This window comes from Saccopteryx bilineata, chromosome 2, assembly GCF_036850765.1.
Source record: "Saccopteryx bilineata isolate mSacBil1 chromosome 2, mSacBil1_pri_phased_curated, whole genome shotgun sequence".
NCBI lineage: Eukaryota > Metazoa > Chordata > Mammalia > Chiroptera > Emballonuridae > Saccopteryx > Saccopteryx bilineata.
This window is the reverse complement of record NC_089491.1, coordinates 368,131,133-368,150,845: the sequence shown is the minus strand read 5'-3', so window position 1 is coordinate 368,150,845 and position 19,713 is coordinate 368,131,133. Positions and strand designations below refer to the sequence as shown.

General features: G+C 49.2%; 1 protein-coding gene across 1 annotated transcript in view; it reads left to right on the top strand.

The window, feature by feature from the left end:
* The first annotated feature begins 4,011 nt into the window (after positions 1–4,011).
* LOC136322659 (acid-sensing ion channel 2-like) overlaps positions 4,012–19,713 on the top strand; it is a 148,807-nt gene continuing 133,105 nt past the window's right edge. The window contains exon 1 of the mRNA XM_066254562.1: positions 4,012–4,789. Within this exon, the coding sequence (XP_066110659.1) occupies positions 4,231–4,789 (559 nt within the window). The 5' untranslated portion in view covers positions 4,012–4,230. The remainder of the gene's footprint in view (positions 4,790–19,713) is intronic.

Here is a 19,713-nt window from a genome sequence, read left to right as displayed (position 1 = left end):
AATAAATAAAATAAAAAGAAAACAAACAAAAAACCCCGAGCCTAGCAGTCATCTCTAAATATGGATCTCTTGGGCAAGCCACACTTCAGGGAGAAGCCTGCACCTGAACCAATGCTTATAAAGGAGTTTCTGGAATTGTACTTCAACCAATAGTACTAAAACTTTCTCATCCAATCAGAGCCATGTAGCTATAGCCTTATTTATATTTTCACTGACCAATCAGAGTGGCTCCACTCCAACCAATCAGGACTGTGCTTTTTGGACCAATTAAACTGTGAGGATTTGGAGTGCTCATTTGCCTGAAGATGTGCCAATCTGGTATCTGGCCTGAGACTTCTCACTACATAAGTCTGCTCCCCAGAAGGTTAGAGAGTGTGCTTTTCCTTTAGGCCAGAGACTGTATCTTGGTGGAGTGAACTGGAGTCACAGAAAAGAGCCAAGGAGAACCTTCTAGTGGTCTAGCGTGAGAGGAGCCTCACCTGATGGCTGCCTCACCGTAGGGTTTCCACAGCTATGTTATTTCATAATTGAGCTAAAAACTATTGAGCTCGTCCATAGCTGTGATGTACCACAGTTGACCTGTTTGCACTGAATAAAGTTTTCTCCTTCACCACAGCCCAAGTTGTGGATTCCTGTTGGACTTGAATTGGCTCCAATGACTACGGGGTGGACTAAAGTACTGTCCCAGGCTTTAATACATTTGAATGATCAACCAGTAGAGTCTGCTGTCCCACATGCTAGACTGGTGACCCTTGCTGAGACACCCAGTGCCGTAAAGGTATAGAAGTTGTGGGAAACAGCCATTGCTGCAACTCACCCTGCATCTCTGTGCTATGCTGCTGAAAAGACCATGCCCTGTCACGCCTGGGAGAGCCATTATCTAATAGAATTTGCAATTGGCCATCTACTGGGATGGGTGAGTTACTTGGTAACCCCTGTGCAACGGGGAACTACTATATTTCCATTGGGATCCCACTGTCCTGCTGCAAAATGGACCTGTTGAAATGCACTATACTTCCTCCCTGGCGACATGTATGGTATGCACAACCAGGTCAAGCTCCTAAAGCTGCCAGCCTTCCTTTTTTGAAGGCCAGGTGGGCACTTGTTTTTTTCCCCCTAGTACAATCATTTGGCCACTGTCTTTGTCCCTTCCATTGGCCCTGGGGATGTTATAGCACACAGAGAAGCTCTGACTGAATTCACCCAGCAAGATTTAAATGATAGTCAGCAAAGCTTGTCTTCACTGAATACTAAAATGTCTGTGAGAAGAGCTGTCCTCCAAAATTGGATTGCCTTGGACATTATTACTGCCTTGCATGGAGGCATGTGTGTCTTCATCCAGACAGGGTGTTGTGCATTCATACCTGATGAGTCTGTTAACGTATCATCTTTAGTAAGTCACATGAGGACACAAGTCAAAGCCCTGAGTAATCTGACCCCAACCTAGGGGACTTAATACATTAGTGTTCCAGATCATGGGGCTTTCTGTAGAGCAGTTGTTACTTATTTGGAGAGTCATTATCTTAATCAGCATTTTCTCTTAATGTGTCTATACTGTTGCTGTGGTATCTGCCCCCAGTGCAGTCAGATAGTCCCCCCCCCCAAGTGAGCTACCTCCATGCTACTGAAACACCTCTCAGGGCACACGGTAGAAGAAGGGGTCAGGTGAGATTCTAATAGCTGGTATGGGGGTGGAGTGTTGGAGTAGATCATCCAAGAGCTGGCCTGGGACATCAGAGGTTCCACTTCCCTCGCATGTCCTTAAAATGTACATTCCACTTGTCTTTCCCACTCTAGGAGCTGCCTTAAGGACACAGCCTTGAGATAGTAAGGTGTTGTTAAGGACATTTGGATGACTGAACAGTTAAAGCCTCTAAATAACCTCTTAAGATCCTGGGAGGCAGGTGTGTGTAAGACGGGGAAAGCGGCGTAGACATGCTTGCCCCCTTCCTAAATCTAGGAAGGAATGTTTTGGATCTGCTTTTCGAAGCTGTGTTTTAGAGGCAGACACACCTGAGTTCAAGGTTGGCCCTGGCACTTACTAGCTTGTAACCTGGTCGGAGCACTTTCCTTTTGTGAACCTCAGTTTCCTCATCTGTAGATTAGGGGTAACAACACACAACTGTCAAGATGGATAAAAGGGGTAGGTGAAATGATAAGGCACCCTCACACATATGTTAATATGATAAAGTCTTCATTAGTTTAGGCACCCATTCTGAAAACTCAGGGCCCCATCTAGGCACCCATCCAGGCTGGGGTCTAGTACCTCTGGAATAACACATGCATGAGGCTGACTAGTCTCTGTCATTTATGCTTACTGTTTCTGCTTTTTGAGCTCCAGGGTCAATAAACCTCTGATTTAATGCCGCGTGTTGCCTCCGAATGCACCTGGACACTGTTCTCAGCTTGGATCTGGTTTAGCAAGAGTGCAGATGAGATAGAGAAATATTTCAGAGTAGAATACATATGAAGAAGGACATTCCCTAAACCGCCTTCTTCACCACTATGTTCCAGGGAGCGTTATTTAAGCTTGGCATGCCCTAGGGACACCAGTTTGGCTCAGTAAAGCTCCTCCATGTGGTGTTGCCCCAGCTTGGGTTGCATTGGGTTGGCTATTGGAACTTTTCTGTTCCTTAACTCCCCATGAGGATTTAGCATCATTGAGTCTATGGGTTCCAGTCATTTGATCCCTGGCACGGACAAGCCACACCCACCTGCTAGTAAGGGCTGACTTCCAGTGGATTTTCAGGAAAAAAAAGTAGGCGGCTGGAAACCCAATCCTTTGCTCCCACCTATAACTCCAGCTGTGCTTCCATCTGGCATATCCAAGGCAGAACACACACACACACACACACACACACACACACACACACACCCCAAAGGGAATACTACTGCCAGTCCTACCTAGAACCTCAGCTGTCTTTCTCTTTCAGCTAGAATCTCTGGCTGGTTCTCCCTGGGTGGGGGCTACTTGTTGCTCTTTCTTTTGGGCTCCCAGGGGCGCCTGGCTTTTTGGTTTCAGGAGGGGCTCTTGCTCTCTGGAATGTCCCCCACCCGCCGGCAGCAGAGGTACTGTGGTTTTTACATTGCTCCTTTTCTGCCCTGTTTCCAGCATCTCTCCTCTGGAACCTCAGGCTGAGCCTGACCGGGGAGCAGACATTGGTGCAAAGGAATGCTGCCTCCACCCGCATACCTGGCTCATGGGAGTTTGTCAAGTGTCTTTCTGCCATCTGTGGGGGCGGGGTGACACGTCCTCACTCCAGGGCTGGTTTTTCACCTTCGGGGAGAAGCCCCCACTAGCTCCCTCCAAAAAAAGGCTGCGAAGAAACTTTCGCCGGGTCCCCCCCCCCCGCCCCCCAAGCCTCGCCCCCACCGTCCCCTCCCCGCCGCGCCCTTCCCCCAGCAGCCGGGTGGAGGAGGGGTGAGCGAGGCCAGCCCACTGTGCGCGCTCAGGGTCTTGCTTTTCTTCCAGAAGGCGGGTAGAGACGAGCCCTCGTCCAAGCCCCCGAAATCCAACCTCCCGGTCGGTCCTCGCCTCTCCGCGGCGCGCGCTGCCTCCTCTCCGAGGCGCTAGCCGCGGCCGCCGGCATTTGGAATTTTGCCCAGAAAAGGGGGCCCGGAGGAGGAGAAGAGGAGGGACGGAGGCCGGCAGCGAGAAACGGAATCCGGAGTCCAAAACAGCGCGAGGGAGAGGACCGGAGCGGCGGCGGCGGCTCTGAAGGCTCTGCCGGCTCCGCCGCTGCGCCTCCCGCCTGCAGTGCATCAGCGTGGCCGCCCTGACATCCCCGGGATGGTTAACACGGGGCATTATGCGCTGGTTAACAGGCTCCGAGCTGCTCAGCGACTTGTTTTAAGCATTTTCTCCCTCGCTCTCGCTTTTAATCTTGTCTCTAGTGGCGTGTGTAGGGGGGAGGACTTTATTTCCATTGGCTAAGCTCTCCCTTCCCACCCACATCTCTTCCACATCACCTTGGTGTCTCCCTAAATAAAACCAGCCCTCCTTATCGCCTGGAAAAAATCAGGAGCTAGAGTTTGAATGGGTTTTATATAAACACTCACCCCTGTCAGCTTGCGGCTGGGCTCTGAGGATAAACTCACGGCGCCCGGCCTGACGCTCGCCTTGGGTGTTCTCCCTTGGACGTCAGGGTTTAAGCTGAGCTTCGGGGACTGGGAACTCTTCTATGAAATTTGATCAGCCTGAAGCCAGTTGCGGAACTGCACAGGGTCCCCATGGACCTCAAGGAGAGCCCCAGCGAGGGCAGCCTGCAGCCCTCCAGCCTCCAGATCTTTGCCAACACCTCCACCCTCCACGGCATCCGCCACATCTTCGTGTACGGGCCGCTGACCATCCGGCGTGTGCTGTGGGCCGTGGCCTTCGTGGGCTCCCTGGGCCTGCTGCTGGTGGAGAGTTCCGAGAGGGTGTCCTACTATTTCTCCTATCAGCATGTCACCAAGGTGGACGAGGTGGTGGCCCAAAGCCTGGTCTTCCCAGCCGTGACCCTTTGCAACCTCAATGGCTTCCGGTTTTCCAGGCTCACCACCAATGACCTGTACCATGCTGGGGAGCTGTTGGCCCTGCTGGACGTCAACCTGCAGATCCCCGACCCACACCTGGCTGACCCCACGGTGCTGGAGGCCCTGCGGCAGAAGGCCAACTTCAAACACTACAAACCCAAGCAGTTCAGCATGCTGGAGTTCCTGCATCGCGTGGGCCATGACCTGAAGGATATGATGCTCTACTGCAAGTTCAAAGGGCAGGAGTGTGGCCATCAAGACTTCACCACAGTGAGTACTTGGTTTCCATTTTACTTTTGCGCTCGGTCTTCTCGAGAAGTGCCATGCTGGTGGTCTTTTGGTTGGTTTGGGGTCTCCCTCTGCTTTGGAGCAGGAGAGAATTATGCCTCAGTTGAAGGCCAAGAGGGTAGTTGGCCATAGTTGTTGGAACTGATTGGAGAAGTCTGCCTGCTAGGAGGGAGCACTGTTGTCTGGTCAGATGTGGGGGCCGGTGAGAAGGGAGCTTGCCGTGGGGGGTTCATGTCTCCAGATGTGCTGAGTTGGCCTCCTCCCAACCAGAGAGGGAGGCTGACTTGTCTGTGGTCCAGGGCATTTGCTGTCTGAGCTGTATGATTGGAACAGCTTGTCATTGACGAGGTGGCATTTTTTTTCCTCTCTCTCTCTCTCTCTCTCTTTCTCTGCTCGGAAGTTCCATCAGGCGCTGCATCCTGTGGGCTGGGCTGAAGCTAAAACCGCCAGAGAAGGGGGTGTGGGGCCTCAGGCAGCCTGGCTGGTTCCAGTGGCTTTAGGAGCCTGCTGGAGCAGGTGACGCTGCAAAGGTGTGGAAGTCTTTTTGCTTCCTTTTCTGGTGTGGATTCTGAGTTCCGTGTGGGGAGAGGAGAGGCTGGGGACCCTGGGTCTCCATTGATGTGGTGGCAGGTCAGAAGCTCAGAGATGTGCGGGGTGCTTGGCCCACGTGTAAGATGGCCAGTGACATGCCTGTGAGGCTGAAGCAATCCAGGCTGGCTTGTCTGGGAGCTTCAGCTTGAAACCAAAAGGCTCGGTTTGCTGTATGTACGATCGCTTAAAAACGTGGATGCGAGAGGAGTGGTGTGGGCGGGGGCGAGCAGCTGTGGGTTGAAAAGGCTGGAGGAAGGGTGTGGGGCTGAGTAAAGAGGACAGGCTGAGGGAATGTGGCTCACATTCGGATGGGGCTTCTTGGAGGGGCAAATTGAGAAAGGAGGGCTTCTCGGTTTGCCCAATTAGTGGGCTGCTGAGCATAACTTGGCATAACAGGGCAGACTGCAGCTGCAGACAACTCCTTGCTTCCAGGCTAACCCGGGGCATCTGGTTCAGTGGGACCCTCCAGAAGCCCAGTGTGGCTGCTTCTCCCCTTGCTGTCTCAGGGAGAATCGGGAGCTTTGGAGTCTCAGAGCCTTGAGCCAAATTGTAATTGTAAGTTTGGGATGGCAGGTGTAGCAGTTGCAAAGGGACCGGACTCCGTCATCAGCGCTTGTCTGGGGCCCTCTGCCTAATTAAGACATCCCCTGCTTTCCTGCGGTGCATTCATTCTCCTGCTCTCAGACATACTACCTACCAGCCTCTTGCTCTCTTGAGTTTCTTTCAGCAGTCTCTGCCCACAGCCACTGTGCTTGCTGTTGGCCGTCTCTGATTCTGGAAAAAGCTCAGAGTGCCCGGGGGGCATCGCCTCTTGCATCTTTTAGAGCTGTTTTCCTGGGGGAGCCGCTCTGTATTATCCATTTGGAACACTGGGGGGAAAAGCACAGCAAAATCAGTCGTGGTGAATGCTAAAGAGAAAGTAAGTCTAAGCTGGGGAAAGGGACCAACAGTACCGAAAGCCCTTCTAAATAGAGCAGAAGAATCCTAAAACACGTTACACACAAACAGGATGTCAGGTGGCTTGGGGAGAGATGGGGAAAGCGCCTCCTTCTCGGAGGTTGTGACCGTCCCTGTATTCCACCCCTTGCTCTCCAGTGCTGTGGCTACAGTCAGCTCGACCACTGCACCGTGCAGCTCGAAACGCACTCGGCCGGTCCTCTGTCTGCCCGAACCCCCGTGGAACACAGACAGCGGAGAGAGGGTGGCAGGGAGAAACTGCAGTTGGTAGCAGACACTGGACAGCATTCTCCAGCATTCTCATACCCCACGTTCAACCAGTGGCTTCCTCTCAATTCATGACCAAGTTCCAATTCGAAGTAAAGGTTTTTGATCTCAGGCTGCTGTTTTACATTAGCCCATTATATTTGAGTTGCCAGGTTCCCAAATGGCTAACGGTCGACTTTGAAAGCTTTAGCGGAGCCTTTGACTTCTCTAGGATGTGTCTCAACTGGTGAAGTTGCCTGGTGGATAAGGTTTATTACTCATGAGTGGAATGTCATTATTTGCCACCGTTACCAAGTTCGAGACTGATCTGGCTGAGTGTCCCTCCTTGGACTGACCCTCAATATTTGAGCTCCCCCAGGATCAAAAGGGGGACGATCTACAGGGCTGGATCTTCAGTTGTTTAGGGAGGGCAAAAAGGGCACATGCTCCAAGAAACCTGGAGAAGACCCCACATGGGGAGCTAGTCTCTGTTAACCTGTTGATTGCAGTGAGCAGCCATGTTGAACCTCTACAAGAGGGAACGTGATGCCAAGTTTGTTCCAAGACCTTGGAGTAAGGGATAATCCTTCCCATTCCCCCTTGTGTCCCTGTCCTTTTCGGCCTGGGAAATAGGCTCCCACACCAAAAGAGGGTAGAGAGCCTTGCAGGTGATTGCTGAAGTGGGTTTGCTGGCTTCTCTTTTATTCTCTTTGCTGCATATCTTGTTCCATTTGACTTTTTTTACTAGGCGCTGTCTGGGGTTGTCCTATGCTGGGTGACTTCTGTTTCTAAGTACTGCAACTGGCATATTAGAGAAGTTAAGTATGAGGGATGAGATGTCACAGGTGGATTACTTTTTCTGTTTTTCTTTTTCTGTAAAGCAAACCTAGTGCATCTCCAAGGCTAATGCTTTCACATAAACTTTCCTTATTTCACGTTCTTAGCTGATGTGCAATGAAATGCAAAATACTCTTTAATTAGTGAACGAACCATGATTCTAGCAGAGTGAAAGGCTGTTTGTGGGGGTTAAAAGTCCCCCAGAAGCCAGGTGTGTGGAATTCCAACTGCCATGTAAACAGGTGTGCTCCATCTCATGCAAGTACTCTTAGCTCGCACCTGGGATGATATGACTTCAGAGAGACAGGCACATGCTTTTCCTTCCTGGGAAAGCAGACGAGGGCTTTGATTCCTTAATGTCTGTGCAGTGGCTTCCCCACTGACCCAGAATGGAAGGCAGGGGATAGAGATGAGAGCGTTGGCCTGGGGGGCGGGGGGTGGAGTGATCTCCGGCCATAATGTTGGATGATCTGAGGTCAGGATCAGGAGTAGGAAGACATAGGTTTGAATCTTACCTCCATCATTTTCTAGTTTATTTCCTGGGTTGTAATTTGTACCATCTCTAGGCCCTGTAACATATGATAGTAATATGTCATTTTCTACCTCACGAGGTTGCTGCAAGATGAACCATATGAAACAGTCTATGTGAAGGTTCTTTTGTACATTGTGACAGCTATGCAGGTGTAAGGCAGGTTACTGTCACTATCAGTAAGAGGTTACTGTCCAACCGACCTGTCCTGTTTGCAGCCCACCATTGGAGTCAATCGATGAGTAATTCTGTAAGGATAAACCAGGAAGGGGGAGGAGGCGGCTTTTCTTCTGGAGCCCCATGGGAAAGCCTCGTCTCACTGAGCTGGGGTTTCTTAGAGTGGAGGTCACAGTTAGGTTCAGTAGTAACCATTGCTGACAGGTGACCTCTCCTCTGTTTGTGACCAGCACATGACTGTTTCATGTTGCTTCTCTGCTGTCGCATTGGGGTTCATCTGCCTTCACATTCAGGAGTGCAAATGACCCTTTCTTTGGCATGTTTAACCTGATTTCCATGGTTGTGTGTATTTGTACTTTAAACTTGAGATTTCTTAGGAAAAACATTTCTTTTTGGGTATTGTTGCACAAGGCTGGTGAATTCAGAGCTTACCTGAAATTACTTCCTATTATACAAGGAGCTAGTGTATGAAAAAATGTGGGCTTTGGGGAGAGATCTGAGTTGGAATGATAACTGTTCCCTCTATATGCTGTGTAATCTTGGGCAAGTTTCTTTCTTTCTTTTAAAAAAAAATAAGGATAGCCTGTTTTTTAAAAATTGATTTTTTAGAGAGAGTAGAGAAAGAAAGAGAGGGAGAGAGAGAGAGAGTGAAAGAAAAGGGAGAAGCAGGAATCATTGACTCATAGTAGTTGCTTCCTGTATGTGCCTTGACTGGGCAAGTCCAGGGTTTCGAACCCATGACCTCAGCATTCCAGGTTAATGCTTTATCCATTGCGCCACCACAGTTCAGGCTTGGGCAAGTTTCTTAACCTCACTCTGCCCACCTCTAAAACAGAAGCAGTACTGTCTACCACTTAGAGTTGTACTGATCCAGTGAGACAGGTGTGTCAAGGTCTAGCGCATGGCAGATGCTAACTGCAGGGCAGTCCCCTTGCTTTGCTTCATCTCCCACAGGACTCCTGACTGAGCCTGTGCTTGACTTGGGTTTCCTTCGCTCCAACCCAGTGCTCTTCCCACTCTTCTGTAGTGTGACTCACAACAGATTTACAGCATTGGCAACTTCTGTGTTTGTGGGATTTGTAATTCTCATAATATGTGAAACTTTCACTTCTCCCAGTACTTTTGTTTATATCAGTTCTGCTTCCTAAACATCCTCTCCTTAGCCGCCATCTTGGCTTCCACACTCCAGCTCATGCTCGTGCTCAACCCAGGAAACGTGTTCCCAACCCCGAGAGGAATTGAATGACCTGTGTACCAGGCACATGGCTCTTATCACAGTGCGTCACGTCAGTGCAGGGGTCGGGAACCTTTTTGGCTGAGAGAGCCACGAAAGCCACATATTTTAAAATGTAATTCTGTGAGAGCCATACAACGACCCATGTACGTTATGCATTATCCAATAAAAATTTGCTGTTGTCCGGAGGACAGCTGTGATTGGCTCCAGCCACCTGCAACCATGCACATGAGCGGTAGGAAATGAATGGATTGTAATACATGAGAATGTTTTATATTTTTTACATTATTATTATTTTTATTAAAGATTTGTCTGCGAGCCAGATGCAGCCATCAAAAGAGCCACATCTGGCTCGTGAGCCATAGGTTCCTGACCCCTGCGTTAGTGCATACCCATCCACTCCTTTGTCGATCAGCGAGGGAGCGTACTCTGTAGCAGTGACAAAGACAGGCTAGATCCTTGCCATCAGAGAGCTCACCACCCATTTCCCACCCCCTCCAGCTGGGGCGCTAGTTGAGAGCAGGAGTCTTGCCTCATCAAACACATTCTCTGCAAAACGTCACGCCAAATAGAGACAGACATCAATTCCCGGTAGAGGGCTGTCGTTCAATAGTTACTTATTATTTCCTGTACTGACCCAGAATTCTTTGCTCCTGGGCCTTTCTTACTTAACTCTTCTACTTTTTGTGCCTCACTCTCTCCATACCTACTTATTTAAATCTTACTCATCTTTTAGAATCCCGCTCTAATGTCACTGTAGCCTTCTCCAGGAAACCATTGCCATTCCCTCTCCTCATGACCGCAATCTAAATGAGCCTCTTCCTCCTCTGTCTGCTGAACAGCAAGTTGGCTTATTCCTCTGTTAGGAGCAGTTGTTATGCTTTTTGCCTTGCATTCGAGTCAGCAAGTGTTTAGGCTAAAAGGGACTTTAGAGATAATCTAATTAATACTTGAATTCTTTAACCACCGATAATTTTTACACCTTGCCTGTTTCTGTTTCTTCTCCCTGTAAACCATGATGGCTTGATTAACTTTTTATTCTTGGGACTTAGAACTGCTTAGCACCTGGTGTAAACTAAGCTCTCGGAATGTGTCTTCAGAGTGTGTGAAGTGGGCTTGGCGTTTTTGAATATATTTGACTCAATAGCTGGTATAAAGCAGTGGTAGTCAACCTGGTCCCTACCGCCCACTAGTGGGAGTTCCAGCTTTCATGGTGGGCGGTAGCTGAGCAACCAAAGTATAAATAAAAAGATAGATTTAACTATAGTAAGTTGTTTTATAAAGATTTATTCTGCCAAACTTAGCAAAAATCCGAAACAAAGTACTTGGTAAGTAATTATTATTATATGCTTTAACTTGCTGTAACTCTGCTTTATAAATTTTATAAAGTAAAGTTACTTCCCTACTTTATAAATCACCATTACCGTGGAACCCGTGTGCAGTTAGAAATTTTTACTACTAACAGAGATACCAAAGTGGGCGGTAGGTATAAAGGGTGACCACCCCTGGGATAAAGCAAAGCAGCCATTTTCAGCTTCCCTTTCAATATAAGTATGTGGATTCCTGCACTGAGGGGACTTGTTTCATAATTGTTATTATTTTAATAATAAATTTTATGTCTTATTTATATGTTATAGAAACAATCCATGCTTATTGGCAAAAACTTGGGAAGTATGGGACAGAATAAAGAAGGAAGAAAAAAAATCGCCCATAATAGCATGCTGGATATAATTACATGTATTATTTTGGCAATTTAGGATAGCTCCATTTGGTCACAGAATGTGTGTATGTGTGTGAATCCCCATGTCTGGGATCACATCTGTACATCTGGTGCTGTGTCTGACACACAGTACACACCCAGGCTGAGCCATCTTGCTCTCATCTTCTTGGTCCCCTGGGTAGTGTCTATGGTGTCAGAGATAGGACCTTTTACTCTAAAGGTCCATTTAGAGTGAAAATAAAATCCAAAGAGATGTCTCAATGGGTCTGATCACTCTCCTTTTTGTGGGACATGTTTTATCTCGTCTGCCGGAGGCATCCAGGGATAGTTAGAGAGATTCCCCCTCTTAGCTCAGTCCCCTAGGACTTTAGGTTCATAAGTGAACACCAGTGACTTTCCTTTAATGATACTTCATTGACAGCTGAGGTGTGCCTTCACCTGCAGCCCACTGCTGGTTGGATGTTTGCTCAGATAAACCAGAGATACATTCATTGATACCACATTAGATCCCCTGACTTGAGTCCTGAATTCATTTCTGGTTGAGGACCAATTCTGGTCCTCCTGGCACTACCGTCTACACTGCCCACCTCAGCACATGGGTGTGGACTGACTCTCCCCCACCTAGGAAATCTCTAGTTTTATGTCAGAAGGGTCTAAATCAGTGTCCCCAACCCCCGGGCCATGGACCGGTGCCGGTCTGTGGGCCATTTGGTACCGGTCTGCAGAGAAAGAATAAATAACTTACATTATTTTCGTTTTATTTATATTTAAGTCTGAACGATGTTTTATTTTTTAAAAATGACCAGATTCCCTCTGTTACATCCGTCTAAGACTCACTCTTGATGCTTGTCTCGGTCACATGATACATTTATCCGTCCCACCCTAAAGGCCGGTCCATGAAAATATTTTCTGACATTAAACCAGTCCATGGCCCAAAAAAGGTTGGGAACCACTGGTCTAAATGACACCTAATGCAAATTAGATGATTGCTCATATTCCTTAAGATGCCTCGAAGTTTTGTGAGCATTTGCCATATCCTTAGAGAGGGGAACCCCTGCCAAGCTGGGTGAGTAGTTTGCCATGGTGCCAGCCCTGGTTGGGAGTCTTCTAGTGTGCAGGATTTGAGGAGGTAGCTCTGCAGTCCCTTTAGAAGGAAAGCTTTCTGGGATGGACTGAATTCTCTCTGATCTGATGAAGGGACAGGACTATGACCGGGGGCCGACTTTTACAGCGACCCATACCATCTATTTGCAGACTAAAGCTGAAGCTGCTGGAAAGGCTACTGAATTAATGCCTCGTGGCTTATGGCGTGAGTCTATATATCTGTGTCTCTCTCCCTGGGGCTTCTTCGACCTCAGAACTGCTGATGAGAGAAGGCCACCTGGGGGTTTATTGAACTGGAACTAGTCTCTTTCCCCCTCTCTGCGGTGAGGTCCCTTTCCCTCTCTACAGAGTGTCTTTCCTTTAATGAAGAGAAATTCTTCTGTAAAGTGAGTCCTAGTTTGCTACTGATTTTCAGAGTAAGAGATCCCATTAAAAGAAATCCCCCCCCCAAAACTGAAGTGGTAGCGGTTTGCACAAAGTTTGCCGTCAGAAATGTTGCTCCACAGAGCAGTTCATATTTCAAAGTCCCAAGTATTCCGCTCTCTCCATCAGAACGAAAACACGCCACCTGGGTCTAGAGCTATCTGGGAGTGTGCTGCAGGCTTTTTCTTTTTTGTCTGAGTATTTATGTTTGATGGAACTGGGCTGAAATATCAAACTTTGCCATCAGGGCTGTTTGAGCCGTGATCTAATACAACCTGAAGCCAACGGCCTACGCCACCCCTGCAGGTTTGAAATTTCACACGTCACACTTCTCCCGTGCGCTGATCTTAAAACCAGTTCAGACAGACAGACGGGGCTTACTGGTTCCTAGGTCGCGGATGCCTCCAGTACTCAGAAATACATGTTCCTTATTTGATACGTGGGACATCCGTGCTAGCAGCCTGTATTCGGTTGGGAACGCCATCCTGAAAAGCATCGTCCTCGGGATGCTCCAGCCTCTTTCCATCTCCCCGCACTACCTCTCACGACGCAGGTCCATTCTCTGTTGATTACCTCAGTGAGCGTGGAAATTCATACTCAGACGAAATAAAGCAGAATATTCAGAAGAAACATATAGTTACCTGGATTTAATTACTTCTGTTGACTGAGTTGCACAACCTTGGGCAAGGTCATGACCCTTTCTGGGCCTCATTTTCCTCCTCTGCAAAATGAAGGTGTCGAAGGAGGTGATTCCCAAGGACTTGCCCGCCTGAAGACCTGTGATGCAATAGAACATAATACAATGTATTCTCTGGTCCCACTTTTGTTTGTTGCCGTAACAATTTTAACTTATATTTGGGGAGGGGAGGGAGTTGGTGTTATTCTGTAACTAGATGTATTTATCCGTGTCTTTGTCCCCTTGTGTTTTTAGGTAGAGCTGTACAGCCGAGGCAGAAACCCCCTGGCAGTGATTTATCCATGAGTGGCTGTAGTGGGATAAGGGATACACAGAGCTACTGTCAAAACCCTGTCCATGGGCCATTATGTTTCTGGCTGCACCTCTTTGGTCTGATGGAATGTTTCAATCACACTTGCTCCGTTCTGCCACTGTGAGTGGGGTTCAGCTATAAATGTGTGAGAGCATCTATGAGAGATGCTATTAGCGTGCCGCCCAGATCCCCTTTACAGCTGCTGGGGTGCAGCTCCTGACCTCCCGGGTCAGGACTGAGAACAGGAACACGCCCTTAGTTGACTGGGGCTGTCTCTTCTGAGTAAGTCAGGAAGTCACACACCTCCCTGCTGCCCGGAGGAAGCCAGTGGCGAGTGACTTACATGGCACTACAAAATGCCAGTCTTGACCAAACAAATTGTGGCGCAGTCTGCACCCCGGCGCTTCCTGAAAGGGGCCAGGCTGAGCCAGACTCCTCCTGCAGCCACAGTTGGCTACCTTTTCTCCTGCCGCGCCCCGTGGGCTTCATGCCCTTGCAGGCTTTCCCGGCGCACACCCTCGTAAATCACCTGGATGAGAGACCCCGTCTCGGGCTCTGCCAGGAACCCAACCTGTGCAGTGGTTGGTTTTAGTTTCTCCTCCATGTGGTAAGGGAGGATCACCTAGGCGTGTGGACCTGTGTCTGGCTTAGAAAGAAGGAAATACCACTTTCAAAACGTCTTTCAAACCTTGGACTTTGCAGATCCATGACCTCAACTGGACCCTGTCATTATTTCCAGGGGAGAATTTTCATAATTCAAATGAGTATTTCTCTGATGAGGATTCACTCTTCTGGGCATAGCTGGTTTGTGCCTCTTTGACACTTTTTGCCCCACAAAGCCCTTTCCGGAGTCGCCCATTTCCTAAAAGCTGAGCCAGCCTTCCTCTCCCCGCTGCTGCGCACTGCACACCCGGGGCCACTCACACTGCAGCTCACACCTTTACCACGCCCGCGCTCCCCTCGGTCCCCAGCTCGGTCCCCAGCTCGGCTCTCTCTGAAAACTTCCCTTTCCCACCCCCCACCAGCCTCCACTGCTGTTTCTTCCTGCCTGTGCGTCAGTCTGGCTTCGAGCCACAAGGAGAGCAGGCTGCCTTTGATGTTGGCAGTGGCTCAGACCCATCTATAAAAGCAGGAGGCAGTGAGCAATGTATGGTTGACCAGGGGTGATGCTCCTCATATGTCACAGAAACCATGAGTGATGAGGAGAGGAGGATAGAACCGAGACTGTTTAGCCTGAAAAGGAAAGGGGGTGACTCAAGGCAAAATGATTGCTGCCTTCAAACACTTTGAAGGCAGCCACAGGGAAGAGGAATGAGGCTTTCTTTGTATGAGGCCAGAGGCCAGAGCTAGCACCGGTGGGTGGGCAGAGTTCAGAGAGGTGGGTGCCAGCTGATTGGAAGGAGCCGTCCTGGGAGCTTCGAGTACCTGAGTCCCGTCGTCAGCTCTAGCTGAGGCCGTGCAATTGCTTGTTGGTTAGTGCTGTGGGGGTGGATCAATGTCAGGTAAAGAGTTGGATTTAATGACCTCTAAAGTTACTTCCAGCTGTGAGCATCTTTGATTTCTCCAGGGTCTGAGGTGAGGGTTATTGGCAGGTGGCATTAGAAAGAATTGACGATAGCTGTAAGCCAGCACCTGCACCTGCAGAAAGAGCCCATTTCCCAATAGTGTGTAACCTCGTGGCTAAGGGTTTCGAAGCTGGGAAAGGGAATACTGCTGGGGGAGAGTCCTTGGAGGAGAAGGAGCAGGTAGGGATTCATTCAGAGAGAGTGCGGGAGGTGTGGGAGGTGGTAGCCAGGGATTCCAGGGGCTGTTCAGTGACCTGGCCTCCCATAGTGAGAATGCACAGCTCTTCACAGCAGTTCCCAGAGGAGTTTGTCATGAGCTCTGGGTGCTAGACATCACCCTGGAGAGCAAACCTGAGAGGTGCCTGGGCCTGGCCTAGTTCCACGTGGGGGCTGGAGAGACTGAGGGGTACACAGGTGAGAGGTGATGCTGGGGGTGGGTGGGGCTAGAGATAGACCCAGCTCTAGGGCAGGGGAGGAGCCTCATCTCGCCAAAGAAAAGCCCTCCCAGGAGTACGGGGCGGTTGTGGCAAGTGTTAGCAGGACGAAGGGCCCCCGGTACCGGAAGTAATAGCATAATGAGATAAACATTTTAGCCTCATGCTACAATCATGGAATTTCATGGAAGACACACACAGGTTTCCGGCTGGCATGACTGATAATGTGATATAGTAAGAGGTCTATATTTGGCCTTCATCTTGGGTTCCTGGCACAGAGCTTTGAAAACCCTGGGCATTTTCAGAGGAATTAGGCTGAGAGGAGCATCTTTTGTTATTTTTAATAAGCTCCTTTCAACCCTCCTGGAGTCTATGCTAGGGCGATGACTCCCCGTGGGCCCCCAGGTAGCATGAGGACGGGGCGGGGTAGGGGGGGCTGATTGCCTAAAGAACCATGTGATTAGAGGGTGAGAGCTTTCAGCCCCACATCTTCAGGGAGGAGAGAAGGGCTGGAGGTTGAGTTAACCACCAGTGGCTGATGATTTAATCAATTATGCCTATGTAATGGAACCTCCATAGAAAAACCTCTAAATGAAAGCTGCAGAGAGCTTCTGGGTTGGTGAACACATGGAAGTGCTGGGCGGGTGGCATGCCTGGGGAAGGCATGGGGGCTCTGTGCCCTTGCCCCATCCCCTGCCCTGGGCATCTTTACCAATGGCTGTTCCTGAGTTATATCCTTCATACTAAACCAGCAATAAATAGTAAGTAGCTTTTTCTAAGCCAGTCTTGCAAAGTATTGAACTTGAAGAGGGGATCATGGGAATCCCTGATTTATAGCAAGTTGGTCAAGAAGAACAGGTGGTCTGGATTCGTGCTTGGCGTCTGAAGTGGGAGGCAGCCCTGTGCGACTGAGCCTTTAACCCATGGAGTCCCCACCAGTGCTGGGTTGTGAGTATCAGAATTGCCTGGTGTGAGGGGAAAACCCTCGCGCTTGGTGTCAGAAGTGAAGGGTTGTATGAATGAAAAACAGACCTTAGTGATGACCTTGTGCGATTTGTGTAACCTCCGCAGGCACCAGCTTCCTCGTCTATAAAATAGTCATACTGGCACTTACTTCATAGAATTGTCTGTGAGCAGCTGAATGGAATAGTCTAAGTGGAACTTGTAGCATTGAGCCAGATGTAAAGTGTCAGCTATTTTGTTGCTGTTATTTTTTATTGTTAGGAAGATGAGATGGTGATAAAACACAGTGACAGGGCATCCAAAAGCAAGAGGATTTTTTTGGAAATCCATATTGACATCAGCAAATCCTGAGTATAGGGAATGGGGCTGCAATCAAGCCAGGCACCCCGCTCCCGCGTTACTGCTGGTTGTCAGCTACTGTCAAGACACCCAGGCCGTGTCAGAAATAGAACGCCTTCCATCTGACCAGCACGGGGTAATTTACAAAACCTGCTAATTATTGTTAACATTCTCTGAGCACATACTATGTTCTAGGCGCTGTCCTAAATTAAGCACTTCACATGGGTAAACTCATTCAGTCTTTTTAACAGCGGCCCTATGAAATACGGAATATTTCTAGCTTTGCTCTTTGTATGGAGAAAAGCAAGGCTCTGAAAGGTTAAACGATGGGGACTAAAACCACCTGGCTGAGAACTGGTGGAAGGTACCCTGGTTCCAGATCCTTGATGCTGTCTTTATAAGGTGTTATTTGAACCCACCAATAATTCTGAAAGTGGAAAAGGTAACAATGTATCTGTTTTCACAGTTGAATGTAGGCTCAGTGGGGTTTAGTTACTGCCATGAGGTCTCGCAGCAAGAAAGTGGCACAGTAGGGGATTAGAATTCATGCCTTTTGAGCCTCTTGGGGGTTCTCTGTGAAGACATCAAGCTTTTTTTTGTGCAGGACTTAGCTGAGTGAAGTCAAGCCATTCATCAGCAATTCTTTAGCTCCAAAGAGTTGAAGTTGATGCCAGAGATCCCTTGATTTATCTGTATTCCTCCCTGGGGACCAGGAGCCTGGCAGCTACCAGAGCTCAACCAGCGCGGAAGAGGGGGGTCCCGGGGAAGCCTCAGCTTGAAGCTATGGTGCTCAGGTGTACGTGCAGCCCTCTGGCTCTGACCCGCATCTCTTGCCTTCGTGCAAGTAAACCGAGAGAGGAGGCAAGGGCAGCCTTGAATTCTGCGGCTCAAGGCTGGATGAGGAGTTTTGTGCTGCAAGAGAATATTCCAAACTTTAGAACAAGACCTTTTAGCTACAGTTCCCACCTTAGAGGAGAAGGAGTAGCACAGACGCAGCCAAAAGACTGGCTCTGAGAGGTAGCCCCCTCCAGACCGTTTCCTTTGATGAATGAACAGGCAGGTGTTTGGGGGCTGACGTCCTGCATCCTGGGTGCACTTGGTTTCCCTGGCAGCGCAGCCAGACACTGTGCATCAACTTTGTGAGTTCAACTTTTGCTTTTAAATGGGAGGTAGACTTTGGATCTTGCTGCCGTGCTGTCTGCCTATGGCAAGCACCACATCTCCAGGAGCTGGGCATATGCCTGCAGTCCTCCTGACCTCGCGCGCTGCAGATCTGCATGTGATCCAGCGCCGTCTCCTGCCCGGTCCCTTGGCTCAGCGAGGAACAGGTGGTAGGGCCACACAATTCCACAGCACCCTGTTTAGAAAAGTCCGGAAGTTGGGAGAAATCCCTTCTCACCAGGGTAACACTCGGTATCTCTTCAAGTTGCCATCTGGGAGGCTGGCAGAGGGGAGGGTCTGACGTTAGGAAATGACTTGTCAGTTATCAGATGTGCATGCGATTCTTCCCTGCTCGCTCTTCCTGTCTCCACTTCCCCATTTTAAATTCAACTCTGGGTGGCGGAAATGATAACTTTAGGAGAAACAGATAGATGTGCCTAAGGAATCAGATTGTGAGAGCTTGGCCTGGGGGAGCTTGAACTTCTGCCTTTGGCTCAGTGACTTGAATGCGAGCATTCAGTCCAGGTGTGCTCTGATTGACAAATTGACAGGTGGCAGTATCTCACTATGGTGAAGAGCTGAGCTCCGGAGCAAGACTATCTCTATTCAAATCCCACAGTCTTACGCTGGTTGGATGGCCTTGGGCAAGTTATTTAATTTGATTTTGGGAGAATTAAATAATTTGTAAACTACGTGGCACAGTAGACCTCAACCTGTGTGAGTTTCTTCTTACCCTTCTGCCTCTTGCCGTCTCTACCTACGCACAAATGTTTGGACTTCTAGTCCAAAAACTATAATTTCCTGTTTCCTTCTCTCTGTTCTCTGATCTGGACCCCACTCTTGGAGTCCGCGAGACAGCGTCCCCTTGCATTTGGTCCTCCCACACTGGACATCGCGATTGAGGGAGGTCTCTCTGGACTGGAACGACTGGGGAGGGGGCCTAGCATGCCCACCATGACGATGGAGAGAATTTCAGGTCCCACCTTCTCCACGGCGGCCCTGAGAGGTGTCCACCCCTCTCTTCGTGGAGAGCGTGAGAAGGCAGCCAATGAGAGAGAAATATAAATATCTCCGTGAACTGGAAGTAACAGTGTCTTCAAGTTTGGGCCAAGGCTGCTTCTGCCATCCTGGAATGATTTCTTAACAGAACACCTTCTCTCCCCTGGGCCTGTTAGCGATTTCAGGGACATTTTAAGTGGCTATTAACAAATGTTGAATTATAGCTGCAAACCTCGGGGAGCTCAAGTGACATTTCCATGAATCACAGGTGAGCAGTCAAGGCTGCCATAGTGGGCTGGGATTAAACAAACAGGGGCCGTTGTTCTCCCCAACGCAGTGAGGCCAGAATGCTGCTCCTCAGAGCCTGGGATCCCAGGCACCATGCCCCTGGAAGCAGAACGCTCTTCTAGGACACGTAGCTCCTAGCTACAGGGCAGACACATGCTCTCTGGTTTGCAGAGAGGCACATTTCAGCTTAATATCTGGAGGAATTTACCAAACAGCACGTCCAGGGGTGTGCCAGCCAAGCTCAGGGGCTAGGAGTTGCTCGGCACAGTGATTCAACACAACATCTATTGAGTGCTTCCTATGTTTTGGCCATTGTGCGAGGCTCTAGAGAAATGGTAATGAATATGGCCCAGT